This window comes from Rhinichthys klamathensis, unplaced genomic scaffold (assembly GCF_029890125.1).
Source record: "Rhinichthys klamathensis goyatoka isolate OS25496 unplaced genomic scaffold, OSU_Roscu_1.1 h1tg000001l_1, whole genome shotgun sequence".
NCBI classification, from domain to species: Eukaryota; Metazoa; Chordata; class Actinopteri; order Cypriniformes; family Leuciscidae; genus Rhinichthys; species Rhinichthys klamathensis.
The window spans coordinates 3,967,796-3,993,057 of record NW_026606555.1 but is presented as its reverse complement, the minus strand read 5'-3'; the positions used below and the strand labels follow the sequence as shown (position 1 = coordinate 3,993,057).

Genomic DNA, 25,262 nt, shown 5'->3' with positions numbered 1-25,262 from the left:
ACATTTGCATCAGTTGACACATTCATTTCCTTGTAAAGAACATACCAACAGTACACATTTGAAGTAGGCCTATCATCATCAGTGGAACATCTCTCTCAGTGAACGTGGTATTGCACACACACCTCTAAGCAAAATATTACTCATCCCAGATCTCTCATCAGCACACATGTAAAACATTCTCTGACCTCACAAAATACATTATGAAAATTATTATGAAAATGAATACAGAAAAATAATACAAAAAAATAACATTAAACAATAAAATCATATTTTAATGTTCAAAGGCAACTGTACAGACCCAAAATAATAAAATTTCTTGGTTATATTTTGTTGTTTTAATTTTTACTACCCTATGAAGCTAAAAAAGGAGCTTGTTTAGCTTTTTTTGGCTTCAAAAAGAGTTCTCCCCAAATATTGTGCAAATATCACATCCATGTCACCATATGTTCTGTTAGTTTCATTATCATGGACTTTTAGTTTGTTTTCCTTCTCATCATGTGTTCCTTTGTTCAGTTTTCGGTTTTGTGTTCGGTTTCGGTTCCTTTGTTCAAAAAAGGTTTTGTGTTCTTGTTTTCAACTGTGTTCTATTAATTATCCTCATTTGTGTTTGCTATATAAGTTGATCCCTCACATTCATTCTCTGTTCGATCTACGTTACATTTATAGTGTGTTGCCTTGCTTGTCTGTTTATTCTTTGTATTATGGTCATTAAACTTTGTGTTGGAATTATACTTCGTCTGCCTTCCTGCAACAGCTCGTGACACTACGGACATCACTTTTGGCCACTTCTGTATGTAAATATGTTTGGAATAGAGACAAAAGAATATTGATGGGGTAAATTGCATTGTCTCACATAACAAAAGGGAGCATATCCTCAGAATATAAGCATATATTTTGCAATCAACTTGTATTGGGTCATAGGCTATAGATGTCGAGCTGCAGCCATTTTATTTAGAATAATTTTGGGCTTGTGCTTCAAATGTGTGGATATGTGTCAGCTCCAGACATGCACTAAATCTTATTTGATGCAGCATTTTTATCACAGAATGAAGAAAAAATAAGACTCATCCACCAAAGAAAAAAAGACTCCTGGTTTTAGCTATTCACCTCGGTGTGAATAGCTACATAGGAATATATTGTTTCTATTCTACTTTGCCAAATTATTTGTTTAGTGTTGAAATACTGCAGCTCAACATATGAACTTCCTGCTCAGCCAATGGTGGGACTTTATGGTGGGACTATGTGCACTCAAAAAAATGATATGTTGGCTTTACTTAACTTTTTTATGTAAACAGGTTCCACCGGTTCCACATAACTATGTTTAGTTAAACAAACATAATATGTTCATGTAACTTCAACATCATGGAATTTGGTCATTTTAAGCGACCCAATTAAACTCTGAGCTAATGAGTTAATTCAGTGAATAATTGAGTGATGATTGAGTATTATTGAAGACACCTGATATTAACAAGCAGAATTTCTGAAGGAGAAAACCGGAATGTTTAAGTCACCATTATGGAGATAAGTATTTGTTTTAGTTGGGCTCTTGACCATTAACTTATTAACTTTAGATTTTGTTTGGTTGCTGTACATGAGTTGTAACAGCCAGATGAACAATGAACTGAGGAGATCTGATGGTGTTGGTTGTGATTTAACATAATCATTATTTCACAATCATTTGACCTCAATCACTGAACTTATATTGAACCCAATTTCTGAGTTAAGTTTACCTTACTGTCATTGTAGAGCATACTATTTTTAGGCTTTTCAATGAAATTCAAATGATCAAATCAAGAAATAAAAAATAAACTTCTTAAAAAATATCCTGAGTAGGCACACACAGACATAAAGAATCAGCATATGAATCTCAGCAATGGTGACAAACAGATCATAAGCTCATTATTTATTCATGCAGCAATGCATGATGGGAGCCATGAATGAGTTTTGATTGGTGGCACCCAGAATGCACTGCAACATGCTTTATAATTGTCACCATTGTTGAGATTCACAGGCTGATTCTTGATGTCTGTGTGTGCCTACTCAAAATATTTTTTAGGAAGTTTATTTATTATTTATTGATTTGATCATTTAAATTTCATTGAAAAGTCTAAAAATAGTATGCTCTACAATGACAGTGCTGCTATTATTCGTAAGGTAAACTTATCTCAGAAATTCGGATTAATATAAGTTCAGTGACTCAGGTCAAATGATTGTGAAATAACGATTATGTTAAAACACAACCAACACCATAAGATGACCTTTGTTTATTGTTCATCCGGCTGTTATAACCCATGTACAGCAACCAAACAAAATCTAAAGTTAATAAGTTAATGGTCAAGAGCCCAACTAAAACACACACTTATCTCCATAATGGTGACTTAAACATTCCGGTTTTCTCCTTCAGAGATTCTGCTTGTTAACATCAGGTGTCTTCAATAATGCTCAATCATCACTCAGTTATTCACTTAATTAACTCATTAGCTCAGAGTTTAATTGGGTCGCTTAAAATGACCAAATTCCATGATGTTGATGTTACATGAACATATTATGTTTGTTTAACTAAACATAGTTATGTGGAACCGGTGGAACCTGTTTACATAAAAAAGTTAAGTAAAGCCAACATATCATTTTTTTGAGTGTGTTTGCCCAAACAATTACAGATAAAGGAGTGTTTAAGAAATCTGCTTGGGTTATTATTTTTGTCATTGATTTGGTGGATTAAATATTCTCATACGCAGAGGCAGAAACAGTGTTAACTTGAAATGTGCATGCAATTATAAATATTTTTGAAATATGTGTAATTATACAAACATTTTTTTTTCTCTTATAACAGCAAGTGGTGTCAGCATTACGAGTAGGAGTGAACCCTTCAGGAAACTCGTCCAATCAGAGCAGTTTATGGGACCTCAGCAACTCCTTCTTCTTCGCTGGAACAGTTATTACAACTATAGGTACTAAAGTACACAAACTCGCATGCAAGCACATTAGCAAACACTATATTACTGTTCTTAAACTAGTGAGCCATCACACTGTCTACTAGCAGCATCTTAACCATTATTGAATCTCAATAGCAGGCTCCTGCAGAACTATCCTCAGAATTGGAATTCATCAAATTCACAAAGATCTGTACAATCCCTGCTACTTGTGTGTTTGTTTGTTGTAATATTACTATTTGTAGCTACTAATTTTAATTAATACTTATTTAATATCAATCTGGAACTGCTGATAAATGTCTGATTTAGAAGACTCTACATAGACAGCAACTCTCTCACAAAAGACTTGATGATTCTAATTAAATCAGACATTAACACGATACTAGTTGTCGACGTGCCGACGTAATTGTGATCGCCTTGAGAGACCAATCTACTTCGAGTGTATTAAAACGAGCGACCATGCGATAATTGCATCAGCTGTTTGTTGCATCATTGTCCGTAACCCACCGCCTTTCTTGGGTACAATGAGAAGCCTGTAACGTTGAACTTGACCGACTGAAAGGGAACTGGTAATGGGAAAGCTGTCATGCGGACCTGGGAGTGCGGCACTGAACCCGAGACTACCTGTAGGCAGGGGCGGACTGGCCATCTTTGTGATCTGGAGTATCACAGAACGGCCGGTACTCCAGGACGGCCGGCGGGCCGGCCCACCACCCGCCACACACGCAGTCATCACCTGTTTTTCCCCCCCACTAATCTGTTTCACACTCCAGTACTGTAGGTGGCAGCAATGCACCTTTAAGTTGGATGCCAGCGCGGAGCATTATCAGCCCGGCCCAAAAAAACTGCGATCGCGGCCGAAGCAGCTGTGCGGACTGATCTCGATCACACGAACATTATTACACAGAGTTGCGCGATCCACTGAGAAGCATTTCAATTCAGCGCAGAATTCTCTATCTCTATTATAAACCCACAGATGGCTGTGATTTAAGCTAGTTAAAAGCCAGATTAAACAGCGCTGATATTCTCAACATCTTGACGCAAAAAAAACAGGCGAAACATTGTTCCAAGAACAAACCAGTTAGAAGACATTTCACTCCACAACTTATGAATTAACTGTAACTTAGTAAAACAAACTTTTTTGGCAGAAATGTGCCTGTATTCATATTAAAAATGCTGTTATATTAATAGTCATGTAGGCCTATAAATGTAGGCTATTAAATGTAATGCAGTAATGTTTTTGTTTAGAAGTTATGGCAGTTTATTTATTTATTTTGCATTACATATTTATACTAAATGTTTATGCTACAATAGGTTTTTAGAGAATAATATATATATATACACTCACCGGCCACTTTATTAGGTACCCCATGCTAGTAACGGGTTGGACCCCCTTTTGCCTTCAGAACTGCCTCAATTCTTCGTGGCATAGATTCAACAAGGTGCTGGAAGCATTCCTCAGGGAGTTTGGTCCATATTGACATGATGGCATCACACAGTTGCCGCAGATTTGTCGGCTGCACATCCATGATGCGAATCTCCCGTTCCACCACATCCCACAGATGCTCTATTGGGTTGAGATCTGGTGACTGTGGAGGCCATTTTAGTACAGTGAACTCATTGTCATGTTCAAGAAACCAATTTGAAATGATTAGAGCTTTGTGACATGGTGGAAGTAGCCATCAGAGGATGGGTACATGGTGGCCATAAAGGGATGGACATGGTCAGAAACAATCCTCAGGTAGGCCGTGGCATTTAAACGATGCCCAATTGGCACTAAGGGGCCTAAAGTGTGCCAGGAAAACATCCCCCACACCATTACACCACCACCACCAGCCTGCACAGTGGTAACAAGGCATGATGGTTCCATGTTCTCATTCTGTTTACGCCAAATTCTGACTCTAACATCTGAATGTCTCAACAGAAATCGAGACTCATCAGACCAGGCAACATTTTTCCAGTCTTCAACTGTTCAATTTTGGTGAGCTCTTGCAAATTGTAGCCTCTTTTTCCTATTTGTAGTGGAGATGAGTGGTACCCGGTGGAGTCTTCTGCTGTTGTAGCCCATCCGCCTCAAGGTTGTGCGTGTTGTGGCTTCACAAATGCTTTGCTGCATACCTCGGTTGTAACGAGTGGTTATTTCAGTCACTGTTGCCCTTCTATCAGCTCGAACCAGTCTGGCCATTCTCCTCTGACCTCTGGCATCAACAAGGCATTTCCGCCCACAGAACTGCCGCTCACTGGATGTTTTTTCTTTTTCGGACCATTCTCTGTAAACCCTAGAGATGGTTGTGCGTGAAAATCCCAGTAGATTAGCAGTTTCTGAAATACTCAGACCAGCCCTTCTGGCACCAACAATCATGCCACGTTCAAAGTCACTCAAATCACCTTTCTTCCCCATACTGATGCTCGGTTTGAACTGCAGGAGATTGTCTTGACCATGTCTACATGCCTAAATGCATGTAGTTGCCGCCATGTGATTGGCTGCTTAGAAATTAAGTGTTAACGAGCAGTTGGACAGGTGTACCTAATAAAGTGGCCGGTGAGTGTATATATATATATATATATTACAAATTTTTCAGGAATTGTTGAACCAGAATATCAAGATATTTTATTATTTCGCATATGATGGTAAAAAGTAAAAAAGTTAAAGTTAAAAGTAAAGGTAAGGTAAAAAAACACCACCATGTTATATGTATAATAAATATATTTGAGTATAGCCCTTCTAGATTATTTTATCCCTTGAGGTAGCCCTCGCACACAAAAAGGTTGGAGACCCCTGGTATATAGTAACTATATGTTTTATAATTACAAGTTTGTGTAATTAGGGTTTCTTTAGCCAGTGACATTTCATTATTTGCATTTTATTTTCAATGCAGATGTAATGGCATTGTACATTTTTTTTGTTTTTATTTGAAGACTGAGGCTTCATTAATAAACAAAACCCCAATTGTCATCATTGTTTTTGAGATATTACTTGCTGTGAATACCTTGTCTGATATAGGTTACAGTATTGTGGCATAGTATCAGGACATCCTAGTGGCTAGGGGCGAATGGCTGGATGATGGGCCTATTTGGGAGAAAGTCCAGGGCTGTTTTTTAGCCCCAGTCCGTCCCTGCCTGTAGGAGATCAGTTGCAATGGAACTGTGCCGTGATTCGCGTGAATGTGAAAGCAACTTGAACTCGAGTCCACACTTGATCAGTAAGTAAAGTAATATGCGCATGTGTTTTAGCCAATGACGATGTCATTAGTTCAATAAAACACATGAAGAGGATGACAAAGGTGATGAATTACCTTGGATATGAGCAAGAGTGAGCGTACACAGTAATTGTGCAGAGTGAGTGCAATCAGAGCAGCATATGAATGGCTTGCAATCTACCTTCAAAAGTGTCTGTTTTCAAGCAGCAGAAAGCCACCTTGATGTGACACACATACAGTAGATTCAAGTGTTGTTCAGTCTGCTGCGCATAATTGCACCAACTTAAAGGTATAAGTTTCGCTGCTAGAGGTCGCTATTCAAAACAGTACCAAAGGCATGGCTTGATGATGCCGTGACTGAGCGTGGAATCACGGGAGGTGTCGTTTTCACCTCCACAGCCGATGGAAGGCAATCTGACTAAACTTGTGTTCATAGATGAACTAATGTATTAAAGTTTTATTTACGTTACTGTGGTATGAAGCAGGGCGGAGCAGAGAGTCTGGGACATTTTACATTACTGTTTTATTATACTTATATGCTGCTGTTTTATTGTTATATCCTTTTGTTTTATTGTTAATTCATATTTTACCATTTATTTTTTTAATTTAAGGTTTAACATTCGCCTCCTTACCTGAATTTAAAGGGTCCTATTATGCTTTTTCACCTTTTCAACTTTAGTTAGTGTGTAATGTTGCAGTTACAAACCTCAAAGTCCACTCCAAAGGGAGAAACAGAATCCACTTTCCAAGAACTAAAACAAAAGGCTTGTTTTGGGTAGTTCAGTGTTATGGCAGTCACTTCAACGTTGTGTCAATGTACTGACACTAGGGTTCCTATCGAAAACAGCACAACAAGCTAACCGTGTTATGAGGTTTTGGCAGTGCAGATGTCGGCAAGCTACTGCGTACCGGGCAGCAAGCCCGTACGCAGTTACATCGTAACTGTCACAGTCTATGGAACAGTCCTGGGTACAGATCAATCACCAGATGATTCGCGAAGTTTCTAGATCAAAGGAAGCACTGGTGAATGAAGCTGGGTGATTCAAGGGCGATCTCCACGTTGAAGCTGTTCAGGAGACACAGATAGGTTGTTAGCATGAGACTGACAATACTTTGCAAAAGGAGTCTTTCTAGAACCAGACAAAGATGGTTTGGAACCAGAGGGTCGTGGGTATCGTATAGACGAGACTGGACGCTGAGTGGAAAGTGACAGGGCTTTTTAAGCAGTGAGCGATAGAGGTGAGTGATGATGACATGCAGGTGGAACTGATCAGAACTCCGGAGATGATGAGCGAGACCAGGTGCACGTAGTTGAGTTTGGTTGGGATGTGTCATTGCTGATGGGATCCGTGACAGTAACCTTCCCAATGCCCCATGTAAGCCATGAAGTCCTTCGTGCCACACGGGGACAGAAAGGACAGAACTTACAATGGAAATAGGTCACTTCAGCTGTTTTTTTACCTTTTCTCTTTTTTTTTGGAAAACATACAGCTGCGCAGACCAGAAGTTAGCGCTAGGGAAGTGTACCTTTCTCTGAGCAGAAATAAGAACACCACGGAGGCCACATCCTGCCTGAATGGAGGTTAACATGTGGAGAGACTTACCTAGACTTACCAAGACTCAGATAGACTTACCAACCGGGAAGTACTAAACATGCAAAGTCTCTGTGGTAGGTCCTACATGAAAGGGAAGGAGCTCTACAACACAGTGACAGGAGGCAGAGTGGATATCTGCCTAGAGGAAGACACAAGTTTACCATCAGGGTAAGAGAGGACTGTTTCCACTCCACTTCAAATCATACGCCACCTCATAAGGGGGCTCTAGCCAGAGCGATAGCGTCTATCACTGCTGGCCTTCCACATCCCAACATGGAGGTGCCAGAGCTCTGGGCATTAAAGGATTAGTTCACCCAAAAATGAAAATTCTGACAGTAATTACTCACCCTCATGTTGTTTCAACCCCATAAGACTTTCGTTCATCTTCGTAACACGAATTAAGATATTTTTTATTAAATCTGAGAGCTGGATCACTCCTCCACAGGCTTCTTAAGGGATCGAAACTGGCCGGCCCAAAAGTTATGAAAGACACCGTTAAAATTGTCCGAGTGACACCATTAGTGTGATCACAATAATGGTGACCAAACATTTTAAAACATCGACATCTAAACCTCCGTTCATAGACGTCTGACAGAAATAAAGTCAGTCTGGTTAGTATAAGTGAAGCTGGTAATGCTGTTTGTGGAGTTGTTTAATCCTCCTCTGCTGAGATCTTCAGAGATTTAATGTCTTCTTTCTATCGTCATTTGATTTAATCTAAGGCTGTGACTGGAAGTCAGTTGTAGTTCTTGTGTTTTTCTTCCCTTCGGTGATTCTGCTTGTTAACAGCAGGTGTTCATCACTAATACTCAATCATCACTTAATTATCTCATTAACTTTAACACTGCTTCAGTGTTACTTTAACACTCTGTAGAGTGGGGCCATATGTACTCTGAGCAGTGTTGATTTAACACTGGGGATTTTGCTTTGTAGCTAAAGATCAAAACATTTAAGTGACTAATATGATCAGTGAGCATCAACAGCGACAATCAAGCGTATAATGGTTTTTAATAAATAAAACATGACTACACTTAAAGCTGCAGTCCGTAGCTTTTTTGGGTTAGCAAATACATAACTAGCCAGTGTTCAAAACCATCTGCTTGCCTTAGCTCGATTCAACACGGTAAGCTTGTAATGATGTTTTTAATTCCAGTGGTACTGGTGGATTTCCGCGGGAAATTCGAGCATGTCTTTGCGTCATTACGTCACATCTGTACACATAAAGAAGGTGTCTCGGCTGGTAGGCTATAGCCTATTGCATGTGAGGATGTTGGAGGTGGAGATTTATAGCCTTTTCTCACAGCGCTTGATATAATTAAACTTATCAATTTGATGGCGGATCCAGAAAGGTTCAAACAACAATCGCAGTGACAGCTGGAGATTCACCCGTTGTAAAATGCAAAAGACCGAAGTCTTGGCCGAAGAGTGGCTACAGAAAAAAAGAGACTGCAACCAGCCCATGCGAAAACAAGGATAAATATCAGAAGGGCATTAAATGTAGTCACGCAATACTGATGTTGAAGATTAACAATTTGAGAACAAAGTATAATTTGCACGGTTTTACGTGATATGATAAGCGATTGTTAGAGTTAATCAGTGCGATTTACTGCAATGATTTTCCCCCTTAGTTGGTCAGAACCAGAACAAAAGTGGATGTTACTTACTTGTTCAGATTACATTTTCATTATGTTGACATTATTTCATTAATTAAGATGTTGGTCATACTTCCAAAAAGAATAATCTGTGATTCTGAACGCCAGTATCCACACCGGTGCGGCGACTGACAGCTGCACATTCTCCTCAAACATTGGATTCATCCGCGCTGTGCCGTGTCGAGGGTGTCGAAGTACAACTCACGTAAAGTTGATAATTCCGCGAATAACTGCAATTGCAGATTTCGAACAGAGATGGCGACAAAGAGGAAAAACTGCGGACTGCAGCTTTAAACAAAGAATACATATATACAGAATAACGAAGAGTAAAGAAAGAAAACCCTTGAGAGCCTGCAAAGAATCAAATCACCTTAAAGCAGGTGCAAACAATCTTAAACGCATCTAAATATCGATAGAAATAATACTTGCATGTGTGTGTGTAGATCCTCGGTGCGTGGTTCGTATGCATGAAACGTTCTTTGGGTTCTTCCGGAGGGCACGTCGTTAGGGGGAATAATATTCCTAACTACTATTGGTCATTTCACCCAAAATAAGTGTGGACTGATTTATTCTTAGAGGACGTTGACAATAGCTCATCTTCGCTCATTCTTTCTTTCCTGCTCATTTCCTGCCTAACGAGGGCACGTCGTTCAAATAAAATATTATTTGAACGAGGTAAACTCGAGAGTCAGTTTTGCCCGAAAATCTGGAAGATGTTGTCTCATCCAAAGGAAAGGAAAAATAAGCGGACAGGGAAAAATGAGCAGGAAAGAAAGAATGAGCGAAGATGAGCTATTGTCAACGTCCTTTAAGAATAAATCAGTCCACACTTATTTTGGGTGAAATGACCAATAGTAGTTAGGAACTTTTAGCGGGAGAGAGTTTTCTATGTCTCCTTCTGACAGCCTAATTTGCATGTTTTATGATGGTGTCAGAATTGATAATTTTTACTCCAAAGGATGGTAAAAATATTATAATACATTTTATCGTAACATACTATACATTGTTAATTAAGGCGTAATGAGCTGAATTATTCAATACCAAGGAAGATATGGATGTAAGATATCAAAGTAGAGATACATTCTTACACTTGAATATAAGCACTTAGGGCACTATCTTGCACCCAGAGCAAATGACTTTGTACACCGACGCATGTATCATTCCTATTTTGCACCCGAAGCACAGTGGACCTTTCCCTCCACAGACGCACGTCGTTAATTTTTACCCAAATTGTTATAAGCCTGTTTAACCGAAGCTTATTTGGGTGGGTTTCTCCCATCCCCATACAATGTCACTTTCATACATTCTGGGATGATTAATTATGAGTTAAATGAAAGAATGTCTATGTCTATGTGGAGCTTTTTAGGTGTTTTCTGTTTAGCATTTGCCAGGCAACTAAAGTGACAATGGGGGCAATTCGATCCAGACTCATCGGTGCAAGGCCTATGATTTACATTAAGAAGTACAAAAGGTTAAAAGCTTTCTGAAGCTTAGAACTGAATCGGTCATCGTGATTCAGTCCAGATGCTACAAAGTTCATAAAGTCATTACTGCTGTGCTGTTTGGAAATGTCAGAAGTTTAAGCTTTATTTCATGTTAATTTAACCACTGTATCAAGGGTTGTGTTTGTTTTCTTCTAAGAGAGTAAAAAAAAAACAGTTTTAAGGCCATTCTGTACGCAATCGTGCTCTTGAAAACCTAGGGGAACTCTCTACAGTTAGCTGTGCAAATGGAAAGGATAGAGACCACTGATATGTGACCACTGATTTATCCTTTTGCAGAGGTTAATGGATTGAGTGATTGCTTGAGCAACCGCTTAGCTCCAAAGAACAAATCTGAATGAGTGGATGCACACCATCTCCTTTTCTTCCCGTAAGTCCGGGGATTGGCACGTGTAAATTGCACTCACCAATTCGGATGAGTCTTTTCTAAAAGTATAAGTGTTTGGGGCCCCTTTAGTCATCGCTGCATCTCTCTCTCTTCTTAAGGTGCCTTTGGTGACCAGATTTATAGGCTATACATTCTCTACTATGCATGTTTTATGATAATCTTCTATGGCTTTAAGAGTTCAAATAAATGATGTAAGGGTTCAACAATTTTATTAAAATAGCTGTAACTTGAACAAAATGAGTTTGGTCCAAAAAAGAAATACAAAATATTGTGCCTCCATCACGCAATCAGCTTTAAACAGTTTTCGTCATGTTATGTATACATTGTTTGACGCAGACATGCATAATTCATATCACTTTATAGGCTTTCTCATGCTGAACAACTTCACCTCAAGAGAAATGGAATAATAATAATAACAATGTTTGCAAATATGAGTTGTCAAAAAGTACCAACTTCGGTACAGTCGGTACCGACTTTGAGCGAAATCGTAAACACGTCTGATTGTCTATTGTACTCACGCGCTCATCGGATTTGTCTGTGATTGGCTACAATGATCAACGCACGGGAGTGTTTGAGAGCACATGGAAGTGTTTGGAAGTGTTTTAAAAAACGGGAGCGGGAGTGTTTGAAAGCACAAGCAGGCGTCTATTAGCGGACCGCTCTGCTGATAGACGCCTGTTTTCAAACGCTGCCATCTGTATCTGTGTAAGCGCTCAGTGAAGAGCGTGTTTGATGTATATTTACAACATGTTTTTAAAGAGCTGATCATTGTAGCCAATCACAGACATTTCCGATGAGCGTGTGAGTACAATAGGCAATCTGTGGTGTTTACGATTCCGCTCAACAGCGCTCAAAGACTCACATATTTTAAAGGGGAACTTGGCAACTCTATGCCATTTCTTCGCTGATTTTCACTTTTGTTGTCGCATGTTTTCTCATCGAGCTCCCCCTACAGCTGTGGGGCGTATATTTCACAAAACTGTCGTAAAAAAATACGTTCTACCGCTGCTCATGTGCATTTGTTATTATCGAAGCCGGACAACTTTATCGTTTAGAGCTATGTCTATCGAGGTGAGTAATACATCATACACGGTATCATAGAATTATGTCGAATTGCCATAAAGCAGATCGTGTTTCTCGCTCATTCTCTCTTCTCACGAGACTTCCTATTTCCAACTTACCGGGACGTTAGTCTCCATGTTGCAAGGTTGGTTTTCCGCCTGGGAACGCTGGCAGGAGCGGGGAAAGTCACCATTTTCACCAGAGCAGGTTATCTAACCATCCAAATGATTTCTAAACAGTTTTATGTTGAAAAAGTTGCCAAGTTCCCTTTAAAATTCAGTACTGACTGGTACCGAAGTCGGTACTTTTTGACAACTCTTTTGCAAATTATTCCTTGGATTTTTTTGCCAAAGTTCAGTAAAAGCAGTGCATGAAGATTCTTTGGAGTCCATAGGTAAATAATTAATAAAAGCATGGTTTGTGAACACAGTAATTCAGTGGTTCTCAAAGTGGGGGGTTCGAGGATACTGTAGGGGGTGCATAAAAAAAACAGCCATTGCAACGGCGTTCAAGTACGGGAATAGCGGTTAGCACTCTGCCTTAATAAAGCGGCATCGAAAGGCAATTACACTGAATCGTTCTTCTTCATACCGTTGAATTGTCACCATTGGAACAAGCCCAACATAGAAGTTGCTCACCATAGAAAAGCACCTCTTCAGCGGACCGAATCACAATCTGCTAATGCAACACTGCAGTGCGTGTTCCGGTGAAAAGACGAACAAGAAGCTGAGCTTGTGACGTGAGGCACTGTCAAAAGCAGTTATATATTTGCGCTTTTATATATTGTTCATCCAAAGGATCACTGAAATATTTAAATGTTTTTGTCTATTTAAATTAAAAGTTAAGTTCTGTATTATTATTCTCTCTTACTGTTACATGAAATAATGACATTACAAAGTGAAACTATTGCAGGTGTTTATCCTTGCAAAAAAAAAAAATTAAATGTAGGGGGTGCGACAAAAAAGAACCAATGCAGTAATTAATTTACATTTGTAGTGTGTTTTTATTGTGAGATGAAAAATTTAAGCTTGTCCCTTGTGGTAAGACGGCACCCTCAGAATTGGGGAAAAAGATTCTCAGTGGCATGTTGTTGCTGGTAAACAGCTTGTGTTTTAAACTAAATACAACCAAAGATTTAAGAGGTTCAAATTTGGGAAATTATATATATATATTTTTTAATTAATATTTTTTTTACGATGAAAAAAAATGTATCATACTTTTTGAGTATCAAATACTTTTTTTTAAACTTTACTTTTATTGACTCCAGGATTTGGGAATATCTCACCTCACACAGAGGGTGGACGTATCTTCTGTATTATCTACGCCCTGTTGGGAATTCCTCTGTTCGGATTCTTGCTGGCAGGAGTGGGAGACCAGCTTGGAACAATCTTCGGAAAGGCAATCGCTAAAGTAGAGGGTATGATTGATGTGAGTTAAAGCAGTTTTTTTATATTTACACTGATAATAAATATTTGTTTCGTCTGTACAAAACCATTTCACATTTATATAATTTACAGATATCTTCAACCCTGTTCCTGGAGACCTAATGTCCTGCAAGATTTATTTCTAACCTGTCTGTAATTTTCAAGCGATCCTGAAAACCTTGATTATCTGGTTCAGGTGTGCTTGATTAGGGTTGGAGTTAAACTCTGCAGGACATTTGGGACTCCAAAAGCAGGGTTGAAGACCTCTGATTTACAGTATACAAGTGAGTACACCCCAGTGTAATATCACTAAAATGTCAAATGATTATAAATTTGATCACCTCTCAATAATTACATTATTTCTAAGTTGACAAATACTGACAGAAATGTCCTCTTATAAACAACTAAAAACAAATACTAGATTGAAAATATAGGCTTCAAAATAGAAATTCAATGCAACAATAGTGAACACACCTGTGATTACTGAAATAAGTGAGTACTTTACTTTCATGAACATGGTAAGAAAATATATGGATTAACCCTTGAAAACCAGAACATTGATAGCTTTGAACTTATGGCCTGTGTCCATCTGCATGTCTGCACCATGGCTCCAAAGAGGAACTGAAATTTAGTTGAAATACAATAATCAGGAGATATAGGATAAGCCATAGTACCATTGATCAGAGCCACAGTGGCCATCCTCTTGAAATGATGACATGGACAATGTGCTTGCACAATCTAGCTCTGAAAAACAGACAGGCAAGTGCTTCAGACTTTGCAAAGGGGTTATCAATGGAGTTTCTTTGACAGCTCAGTTAGTGCGAAGGATATTGCATAATTATCTCTATGGATGGTGTCCAAGAAAAAAAAAAACTTGCTTGCTCTTCAGCAAAAAATCGTCAAGATTAAACTTGTGAAATAAAGAACACAAAAAGAAGCCTGATGAATATTGGGAGCACATTCTGTGCTCAATTGAGACCCAGATAAATATGTTCGGCTCAAATGGATTCCAGCATGTTTAGCGTGAACCATGGCCAGGATGATGGATCACGGTCCTGACAGTGAAGCACAATAGGTTGGAGTGTGATGATTCAAGGCTACATGAGACCAGAACATGTTGGGGAGATTATATTTATAGATAACATCATGAATGCCTGTAGATTTATCAAAATACTGGCTGATAAGATGACTCCCAGAAGCTCGGTAGAAGAGGAATATTCAAGCACGATAGCAATGCCCAGCCCGTTCTCATCCTTTGGCGTCATACATGTGACGCTTTGTACATTTCGTTGAAATCTTACGCACATGGCATCCTTTAGCATCAATATGAGACGCAGAACCCAAGGCGTCATACAGGTGACGCTCGTCTAAATCCAACGCACATGGCATCGTTTAGCGTGAATATGAGACGCAGAACCCAAGGCGTCATAACCGTACCCTACCCCAGACCTAAACCTACCCATAACAGTGCATGTTATATTGACGCTAAAGGATCCCATGTGCGTAAGATTTCGACGAAATGTCATATGGCGTCACCTATATGACGCCAAAGGATGAGAATGCGTTGCAATGCCATATCAAGTAAAGTGAAAACTATGACCTGACCATGTAGCCTAAATCCAATAGACCAACTTCTGTGTATTTTAAAGAGAAAGGTAGCAACATGGCCCTTCCTGCAAAAAAGCAGCTGAAAAAAAAATCTAAATAATAAAAGGTACTTTTATTGTATTGAGTTCTCACTGTGGAGCTGTAATTTTAATATAATAAATCTAAACTGTTTGTTTTTATTTTACATAGAAGCAAATACCCTATTGTTCAACTTTGAAGTAGTGCAATTAATCTAAGGTGATATTGTTACATGCAAGCAAAGACAAGAAAGAGCAACAGGATCGACACACCAGGGCGGAGCTGGTGACCTGGAAGCCCAATGTGGACCCGAGGAACAGTATGGTGTTGGCAGAGGTGGATGAAATAGGAGGAGACGAGAGTCCAGGACCAGAGAGTCCATGATGAATAAGATGGCGCCGCAGAAGGCTATCTCTGTGTGTCGCTGCACAGCTGTTTTACTGTTTTTGTTAGTTTGTCCTGTCTTTAGTTATATCCCTACAATAATTTTTACCAGGGATGAATTGCTGAACATTGGGCAGTACACATTTTAATTGGAGGGGCAGCGGGGCTGCTGGAGCGCCCCAGGATGCGCAAGCGTGGGAAAGGAGCTGGCGTGCTAGTCAAGCTCAGACAGCACTTCTTTGGGACCAAGCTGCCTAGTAGCCATCTGGCAAATTTCCTCTTTATACCCAACAAAACGGACAAACTTATTCTGCTGTCTCAAACAAATAAGGACTTTTTAACTCTGCTGCTCTGTGTTTCACGGAAACCTGGCAGAATGAAACCATTCTGGACAGCATGCTACATCGGCCAGGCTTTCAGCTGTTCAGAGTAGATCGCGACTCAGAATCAGGTGGAGAAATTGCATGCCGGTGGGACATGCTTCTACATCAATAAAAGGTGGTGTCCAGATGTAACAGCATTGAAGAAGATGTGCTGCCCCGAACTAGAAGCTCTCTTCATCAAGAGACCCTTTCTATTCGCTTCAGGAGTTTTCCTAGTTCATTCTCATGAGTGTTTACATCCACCGCAAGCTCGTGTGTATTATGATACTATAATATGCCTGAGCCCTCCCAGCTCTACAGCGCCCCACAGGTTTCCAATGTAAATCTGTGGTGAAAAATGGAACTGCAGTGTCTTTAATTTAGAGCCATTGGGGCAGATTTCCGACTATCCCACTTATTTACATGCTACCTTACGTAAACCACACTCCAGACCAGATCAGTTCACTTCAGCTATGTGTATATTAGTCTGAATCAGGTCAGTAACTAGTTTCATGTCTGTTCTTCCTTTGTGAAAAAGATTATCAAATTAATGCAAGTATAAATCCTTTAGTTTAAACGTGCTCATGTAAATAACCAGATTTTAGTTTGTTCTGAGAATAGACATGACATTCTTTTCCTCACCGGAATTAATCTACAACTTGTAATATTCTAAAACAACATTCTGAGGCAACATTTGGGGAATTCTAAGTTAGCATTCTATGCATGTGTCGTGTGCTGTCAATCAACTTTATAGTGCTCAGGCTGAATAACGCAAGGACACTAGACCTCTGCCAAAAGTGTGTCTGCATGTGTTCAGCTGTGTTACAGTGCCAAGACCCAGAATCTGCCCTACCCAAATTTATGGTTAGGAGCGGCCACTGGGTGCAGGTGAACATAATATGTAACATTGGAAACAATGAGTGGCGGGAAAATGGGGAAAAAAAGAGACAAGCAATTTTCAATAAGTGAAATTACACAGGGGTGTACCCAATTCTGGTGTATACTGTACATGCCTGAGATAGTTTCCCATTTCCATTTCATAGCCACTTCAACCTGTGTACACATTTCTACACTTATGGTCCTCATGTCTCTATTTTTCTCCATTCATTCAGGAGATTAATAAAGTGCATGAGTAGCTGTATGTCACATACATTCCCACCACTCCAGACTATCCCAGTCTTTCATCTGTCCACTCCTAACCTAACACAGACCTTCACAGCTAATAAAGTCACTTTCAAATTTTATATATTTGCTCTCTGTTGACTTGTTCGTTGACTGTTTGTACAGCAAAATCAAAGGCGTTCCAAAGAGATATGTGACAAAACCTGTCCCATAATTGAATCTGCCTTTGGTTCTTAAAATACCAGTTTAAAAAAAACACACTTCAAAATGTATCACAGGTGATTACTAGAGTGTTCTTAGCACAAATGTTCCATTTCATCTTCTCTTTATTTGAAAAAAATTATGACATTACCTTTTTAATGACTCCCCCTAACCACCCTGACAGCATAATGCAGTACTTATCCTGCTGCAGTCAATGTAGATTTGTTGTTATTTCTCTTTTATGTGGCCATGTGTAAATGGTAAAAATGTTGCTTCAGTGTGATACCGATACTGGGTGACAGACAATGAAAATCATGCGTAGCGTCAGTTCTGGCAGGTCACCTTAGTCAAGCTCGCATCAGCTGACTCTCAGCTGATCCACGTCTACCTATAGGAATACGACGCCTATCACTGTATACATATATAAGCTCCTTCAGTATTATCAGCAGCTTTCACGTTTCTCAGGAGCTTATTCCCTCCTCCATCCCCAGCTCCTCCTCTCGTCAGTCAGGATTTGGCATTCTGATTACCCCTGAATCAGACTAAAATCCTCTAATTATGTTGTACATTAAAATGAATGAATGATATCGGCAATACATTCATGATGGTTCTGTTCTGTTTACCCTAAGTGGGATTATTACTGCTCTCGCCCAGAACAGGACCATACCGCCAATTCTAACTGTATGCTAATTGTCAATCGTATTTGACGATAATGGTCCTGACAGAAAAACACATTGTGTGAAAAACAACAACATGAAGCAGCAGGAGAAACATATCTCTGAACATCTTGAACAGATTAATCCAAAATATTTACCTGGGGCCGTATTCACAAAGAATTTTAAGGCTAAAAGTAGCTCCTAACTGGCAAATTTAGGAGCAACTCCTAAAAATAATGGGCGTGTCACTCCTAACTTTAGGACTCCTAATTTTTTTCACTAAGAGTAATTCACGAAGCATTTTAGCCCTAAAAGTAGCACTTAAGTCTGGGACAGCTTAAAAGAAGTCGAGAGGACTCCTAACTCACTAAGACCTATTCACAAAGGATTGTAGCGCATACCACCGCCTCTCGCAGTCGTCCGGGGTCCGCGACACAAGCGGGAATGCTGCATTGATCTGCAAACAAATTCTCTCCCATTCTCACGCTTAGTTTTGCTTGATATCCCAGTGCCGAATTTCACTTTTATTATGTTTTTGGGCCAGCAGCAGTAACTGATCCTGCGTCCAGTTGGGCTTTCTTTTCCGTTTTGGCGAGTTCATAATCCACCGTCATTCAACTATTATGGTGTGTTCACACCGAACGCGAATTTAATTATTTGCGCGAGTAGATTACATACAAAGTCAATGCAAAGACGCGAATAGGCGCATCATTCGCGCCGGGCGTTGCAAATGACGCGAATTGGGCGACGCGTTTGCCGCGAATGTCTTCCGCGCAAGTTGAAAAATTTGAACTCAAGCGAATGTTCAAGCGATAGACGCGTATTTGACGCTTTATTCGCGTTCGGTGTGAACACACCATTACATTACTTCAATAGGAGTAACATTTCCTTGCTTAAGTAGTCTATTTAGGCTAATAGGATGTCAATTAACCAAGCAAGTGTTAATGCAAGTGTCGTTTTTTCATTATTAGGCAAGTGGCGGTTTTCATTGGGGTATTAGGCTACCTTGATTTAATTTAATTTAATTCACGACTTCTCTCTCTCTCTGCCTTGTTAGAATTACACTTCACTGGGGCCTGCACAAACATTTCGATGACATTACTATTATTATTTTGTGTAGGACACAGACATATTTAGATGTCCTAAATCCATGATTTGTTGCGTCTGTGTTATGTTCCGCATGATGGCCCTGTCATCTAACAACCAATCACCGTGATCATTGCGAGGAGGCTCGTGCATGAGAAGTGACGTCATCCATAGCAACGAAGACTCACTCTTAGTTTAGGAGTTGTCAATTTTCCTTACTAAGAGTAGGTCTGAAAGGCGTTGTGAATAACTTTTAAGAGAAAACTCCTAGCTAAAATATTTTAGTGCGATTTAGGAGTACTCCTAGTGGTAAGATAAAATTCTTTGTGAATACGGCCCCTGGTACATAAACTAATGTTAAACCTGGTTAATTATGTGATTAATATTTTTGGTTTAACACATTACAAATATTTAATATAATTTACTCAGCATCGTTTTCCTCCTTCCTTAAGTAGCTGTTAGATGTTAATGTCTCTCTACATCATTTGGCAAGCATTAGAGTATGATCACTTTGGGCTCTATCTTGCACTCGGCGAAAATGACTTAGTACACTGACGCATGTATCATTCCTATTTTGCACCCGCGCAAAGCGGGCTTTTCCCTCCACAGACACACGTCGGTTAACTAAGAAATACACTTGCGCTCCCCGGGGCGGTTCAGCGCAAAGAGGAGGCGTGTTCCGGCGCAAACTTTCCCTCATGCTATTTTGCTGTTCTATAAGACAATTGCGCCACTGACCAGAAAAAAACTAGTCTAAAGTCAGTGGCGCGTTGTTCATTATGCTATTTTAAGGGCGCATGCTTGGCCATAATCAATGTAGCTAGTGTGTGCACAACGCGCATACACTTTGATTCTCTCATCTAAGCAGCAGTTTTCATTTTTGCAAATCATACATTATTACGATAGATAGATAGATAGATAGATAGATAGATAGATAGATAGATAGATAGATAGATAGATAGATAGATAGATAGATAGATAGATAGATAGATAGATAGATAGATAGATAGATTGATAGATAGATAGACAATTTATTATAAAAGCATACATGTAGCTTACACATTTACCCAAATTATCATACGCCTGTTTAACAGAAGTTAATTTGGGTGGGTTTCTCCATCCCCAATGTCACTTCTCTGTGCTTTACGGCCCTGACGAGAACGTTGCTCTCCTCGGCTGTGAACCGCTCCTGTCGCGCGCCTGGCAAATCCGCCATTATAATAGGAATCCGCTTTAGAACACGCACGTCTGCTCTTAAAGGGAATGTGAGATGACGCTCTGATTGGTTTATTTCACATTACGCCCAAACCACACCTATGAATAATGAAGCTACTTCAGACCAACCCCTTTTAGATTTGCGCCAGGCGCAAGAGGCATTTATCCCGCCGGGAAAATAGCAACAGCGCCGGGATCCGCCCACAAAGTTACTTGCGCTTTGCGCTTTGACACTTGCGTTTCAGATCGTTAAAATAGGGCCCTTTATCTGGGTTCTGCTCACCAGCTCTGTGAAGCGAGATGGAGTGGCTGAGGCGGTCCTATTCTGTGATCAGCCGCGCTCAGCTCCACTTGCTTCTCTATGGTAGGCCGATGGGCACACGAGACCCACAGGGGGCCCTATCTTGCACTCGGCGCAAATGACTTTGTACACTGACGCATGTATCATTCCTATTTTGCACCCGCGCAAAGCGGACTTTTCCCTCCACAGACACACGTCGGTTAACTAAGAAATACACTTGCGCTCCCCGGGGCGGTTCAGCACAAAGAGGAGGCGTGTTCCGGCGCAAACTTTCCCTCATGCTATTTTGCTGTTCTATAAAACAAATGCGCCACTGACCAGAAAAAAACTAGTCTAAAGTCAGTGGCGCGTTGTTCATTATGCTGTTTTAAGGGCGCATGCTTGGCCATAATCAATGCATACACTTTGATTCTCTCATCTAAGCAGCAGTTTTCATTTTTGCAAATCATACATTATTACGATAGATAGATAGATAGATAGATAGATAGATAGATAGATAGATAGATAGATAGATAGATAGATAGATAGATAGATAGATAGACAATTTATTATAAAAGCATACATGTAGCTTACACATTTACCCAAATTATCATACGCCTGTTTAACAGAAGTTAATTTGGGTGGGTTGCTCCATCCCCAATGTCACTTCTCTGTGTTTTACGGCCCTGACGAGAACGTTGCTCTCCTCGGCTGTGAACCGCTCCTGGCGCGCGCCTGGTAAATCCGCCGTTATAATAGGAATCCGCTTTAGAACACGCACGCCTGCTCTTAAAGGGAATGTGAGATGACGCTCTGATTGGTTTATTTCACATTACGCCCAAACCACACCTATGAATAATGAAGCTACTTCAGACAACCCCTTTTAGATTTGCGCCAGGCGCAAGAGGCATTTATCCCGCCGGGAAAATAGCAACAGCGCCGGGGTCCGCCCACAAAGTTACTTGCGCTTTGCGCTTTGACACTTGCGTTTTAGATCGTTAAAATAGGGCCCAGGGTCTGTATTTGATTCTGTCAGTAACTATCTTGTCTCAAGGATTAAGACACGCAGGTATATCAGCGGAAATACATTTAAATACTTCCGATTATAGCATTGCTTCGAGTGAATAGATTGATAGATCACATAAAAATTTTGATACCAAATGTTTTAACTAGTAATTTCATGAAAATGAATGTGCAAAATAAACTTAGTGGGGGAGAAATTAACTGACAGCTCTCATTCAAACAAAGAGATCTGATATTGACAGAGAAATATAACTGTACACTAATCAACAACAACATTAAAACCATCTGCCTAATATTGTGTCGAGTGGCACCTAACACCAAGACATTAGCAGCAGATCCTTTAAGACCTGTAAGTTGCAAGCTGGGGGCCTCCATTTGACCTTTTTCAAAGTTACTCAGATCTTTTCGCTTGCCCATTTTTCCTGCTTCCAGCACATTCAATTCTACAAAAAACTGTTCACTTGCTGCAATATCCTATTACTTGACAGGTGCCATTGTAACAAGATAATCAATCAAGGTTATTCTCTTCACCTGTCAGCGTTTAATGTTGTGGCTAATAATCAGTATAGTAGTGTATACACTATATACAACAAAGACATATCCAAATGTGACATTTCTTAAATGGGTTTTTGTGATGATTTTTATAAGTTCACTTAAATTTAAAAGTATTTTAAATGTTTTTAAGCCTAATAAATGTTAAAAAAAAAAATGTTTTTTTTTTTTAAAGCATAATGTTCTATTGCTATAATTTCTTATTTCATCTCCAAACATTGAGAAAAAATCTATTTAATAAAGACATAAGTATTGGTATTGGTGATACTGGCCTTCATTCATTCCACTTAGTATAAAGATGCCATTAAACAAATATTTAAAATATACAATTTTTATGTTGCTACATAATATTCTGCTTTCATTTCGTCATTCAGTGGGAAAATATTTATTACAATATTAAACAAAAATAATATTAGGAGCGATTAACCCTCTGGGGAAGGCAAACGCACCGGTGCGTTTTGGCAGATTTTTTCACATAGCATAAAAATAGACTTAAACTACTCCATCATTTCTGGTCATACAGAGTTAAGACATATTAAAAAATAAACTGTTAAATGTCTACTTTTTTATGTGCCCACCTACAATCGAAATAAAATATTGTGCTTTTGTAAAATAAAGAAAATAAACAGGGTGTGCGTTCTGCCTCTCCGTGTCTGTGAACTTTTTTTCTTGAGCATGTCTCTAAACTTAAACAAAACTCAGCAAATGCTATTCACCCAGACATGAGCAATATATGTTTATGATCATTTAAGTTTGTACTTTTAAATTATCTAATTTAAAACTAAATAAATATTCTCTGTTTATGTAATCTATATAAAAAGAGAGAGGTGTCAGCCGTTCTCATTATTGTTCTCGCATCTCATTATTCCGCTAATGTGAGACGCCCACGGAGAGCGCGCGCTATTCAAACGCTAATGATCTGAAGCAACACATTGAGACGTGTAAACGCCCACATAAACTCGGTAAACACACTATATTTAGTCAGATTAATGTACTGTCGTCTTGCGCGGCTGTGAGGAATAATCCTGGGACATTTACCTACCTCAGAACAAGTGCTGGTTTATTTTCACTTCGAGGAGTGAGCTGAGCTGTAAGTGTTTTTATTTTTGTGCTTTGTTCTAATCACGATATATAATGACGTTAGGGTCTGTAAACGCAAAAATAGCCTACTGATTAAATTTAAATAATGTTTCTGTGTGTGTGTGTGTGTGTGTATGTGACTAGTTTTGGATAGATTATAAAGTTTTAATTCTAAAATAGACATCAAATAAGCTTTTGTTAGCAGTTTCTGCTCATATGTTAAATATATAGTATGTTTTGTCAATAAACTAATCAACTAAGAATAGTGTTTGTTCCAATGCAAATAATGAATCCTTAACTTTGAAATATGTATGATAAAATGTATTGGCCTACTAAGACATTTATGGAAAAAGACAATTCTCTTTTCAAGATGTTTCCAACTCTAACTTTGAACCAATTCTGTAGAATGGCCCATGTAACCTATTTGAACAGGATTTGTTTCTAGGTATGACTAAAAATGTGCTTTTGACTTTCATTTATATTTTGATTTTATATATATATATATATATATATATGTATGTATGTGTATGTGTGTGTGTGTATATTGTCCTTGCATTCTTTCTTGTGTGACACACCTGAATGAAAGGCTCACTAATATGCGGGTCGTCTTTGTCTTCTCAACCACCTAATTATTCACAATGGGGTTGGGCCGTTCACGCCCATTCGCATATTGCCTTGGCTAACAAAAAATGTTTTTCACAATTTAAAAAAATCTATTGTGTTATGTGAATGATTAGACAGGATGATTTTCAGATCATTTTGAAGCAAAAACTGTAGGAGACAACATCCATTAGTCAAAAGTCTTGTGGACACATATTTAGTATGTGTTTTGTGGCCTTATATTAGAAACTTTAATTTTTAGTTTTTTCAATAACCATGCATAAACAATATTCTCTCAAAAATACAAACATGTACATACATGTTGCTCACATATTATGGTAGCCCTGTTTGTGCTAAATAGAGTGTAATTTCCCCTGTGCCATTAATATGTTTATAAGCAACTGAAAAAAGCACAAATGTCAGGGCATGTCAAAACATCTCAAGGACCCCAAAAGCACCTTGGTCCCCAGAGGGTTAATCGTGATTAGTTACAGAAAACATCATTTAGTAAACCTTTATTGATTTATTTATTTCACTTCAGCCTGTTTTGTACCTGGAATGACAGGTCAGTGTTTTTATTAGTACTCCTTTCATGCAATATTTAAAGATGCACTCAGTGGGATCACCCAGCTGTGTCTTGTTACCCTTGAGTTTCTATATTCCTTGTTAGGTCATGTCCTTGTATGGATATTATATTTGGTTGAGTTCAGTTCTGTTTTCTTGTTCCTCGTTACTTGTTTCTTGTTTTTGTCCTCCTGTTTCCCTCATCTTTGAGTTCAGCATACACGACACCATCCTAACAGATGTTTCCTCGCTCCTCCAGCCCCTGACCAGAAAACCCAGTCAGCCATCATGAAGGATGTGTAGTGACTATACTTTGTCCGCTGACGTTGTGATTTTTGGATCGTCACTTAAGGTGTGGTTATGAGTACATCAGATGACCACTTCCCCCCTCTCTTAGTTTGGGGCACCAGTCAAGGTCTTTTACCTTGACAGTATGAGAACACTCCCAATAAGGGGGCTTTTCATTAATTTAGAATTATTGTAAACTGGTCAGCTGATTGCATCAGAAGCATCCCCCTTCTTTCCCCTGTTGAACTTATTTGCATAAAGCATGCAGTTAGAAGTCTTTAAAGTGCTTTTACCAATGCATTTCTCACTTTCCAAACCACCACCAGAATACCTTTGGTAATATTCTAAACAAAACAAAAAGAGAGTTCAAACAAGATTGAAAAAGATTGAACTGTCATGCGTTCATGCATTTGTACATTAACAGATAGATTTTTTTTTGTAAGATGTTGCATTACAAATAACTGTCA

General features: G+C 39.1%; 1 protein-coding gene across 1 annotated transcript in view; it reads left to right on the top strand.

Annotated features, from left to right (window-relative positions):
• kcnk2b (potassium channel, subfamily K, member 2b) overlaps positions 1–25,262 on the top strand; it is a 107,031-nt gene that overhangs the window by 57,385 nt on the left and 24,384 nt on the right. The window contains exons 3-4 of the mRNA XM_056249144.1: positions 2,834–2,951; positions 13,600–13,760. Coding sequence (XP_056105119.1) covers positions 2,834–2,951; positions 13,600–13,760 — 279 coding nt within the window. The remainder of the gene's footprint in view (positions 1–2,833; positions 2,952–13,599; positions 13,761–25,262) is intronic.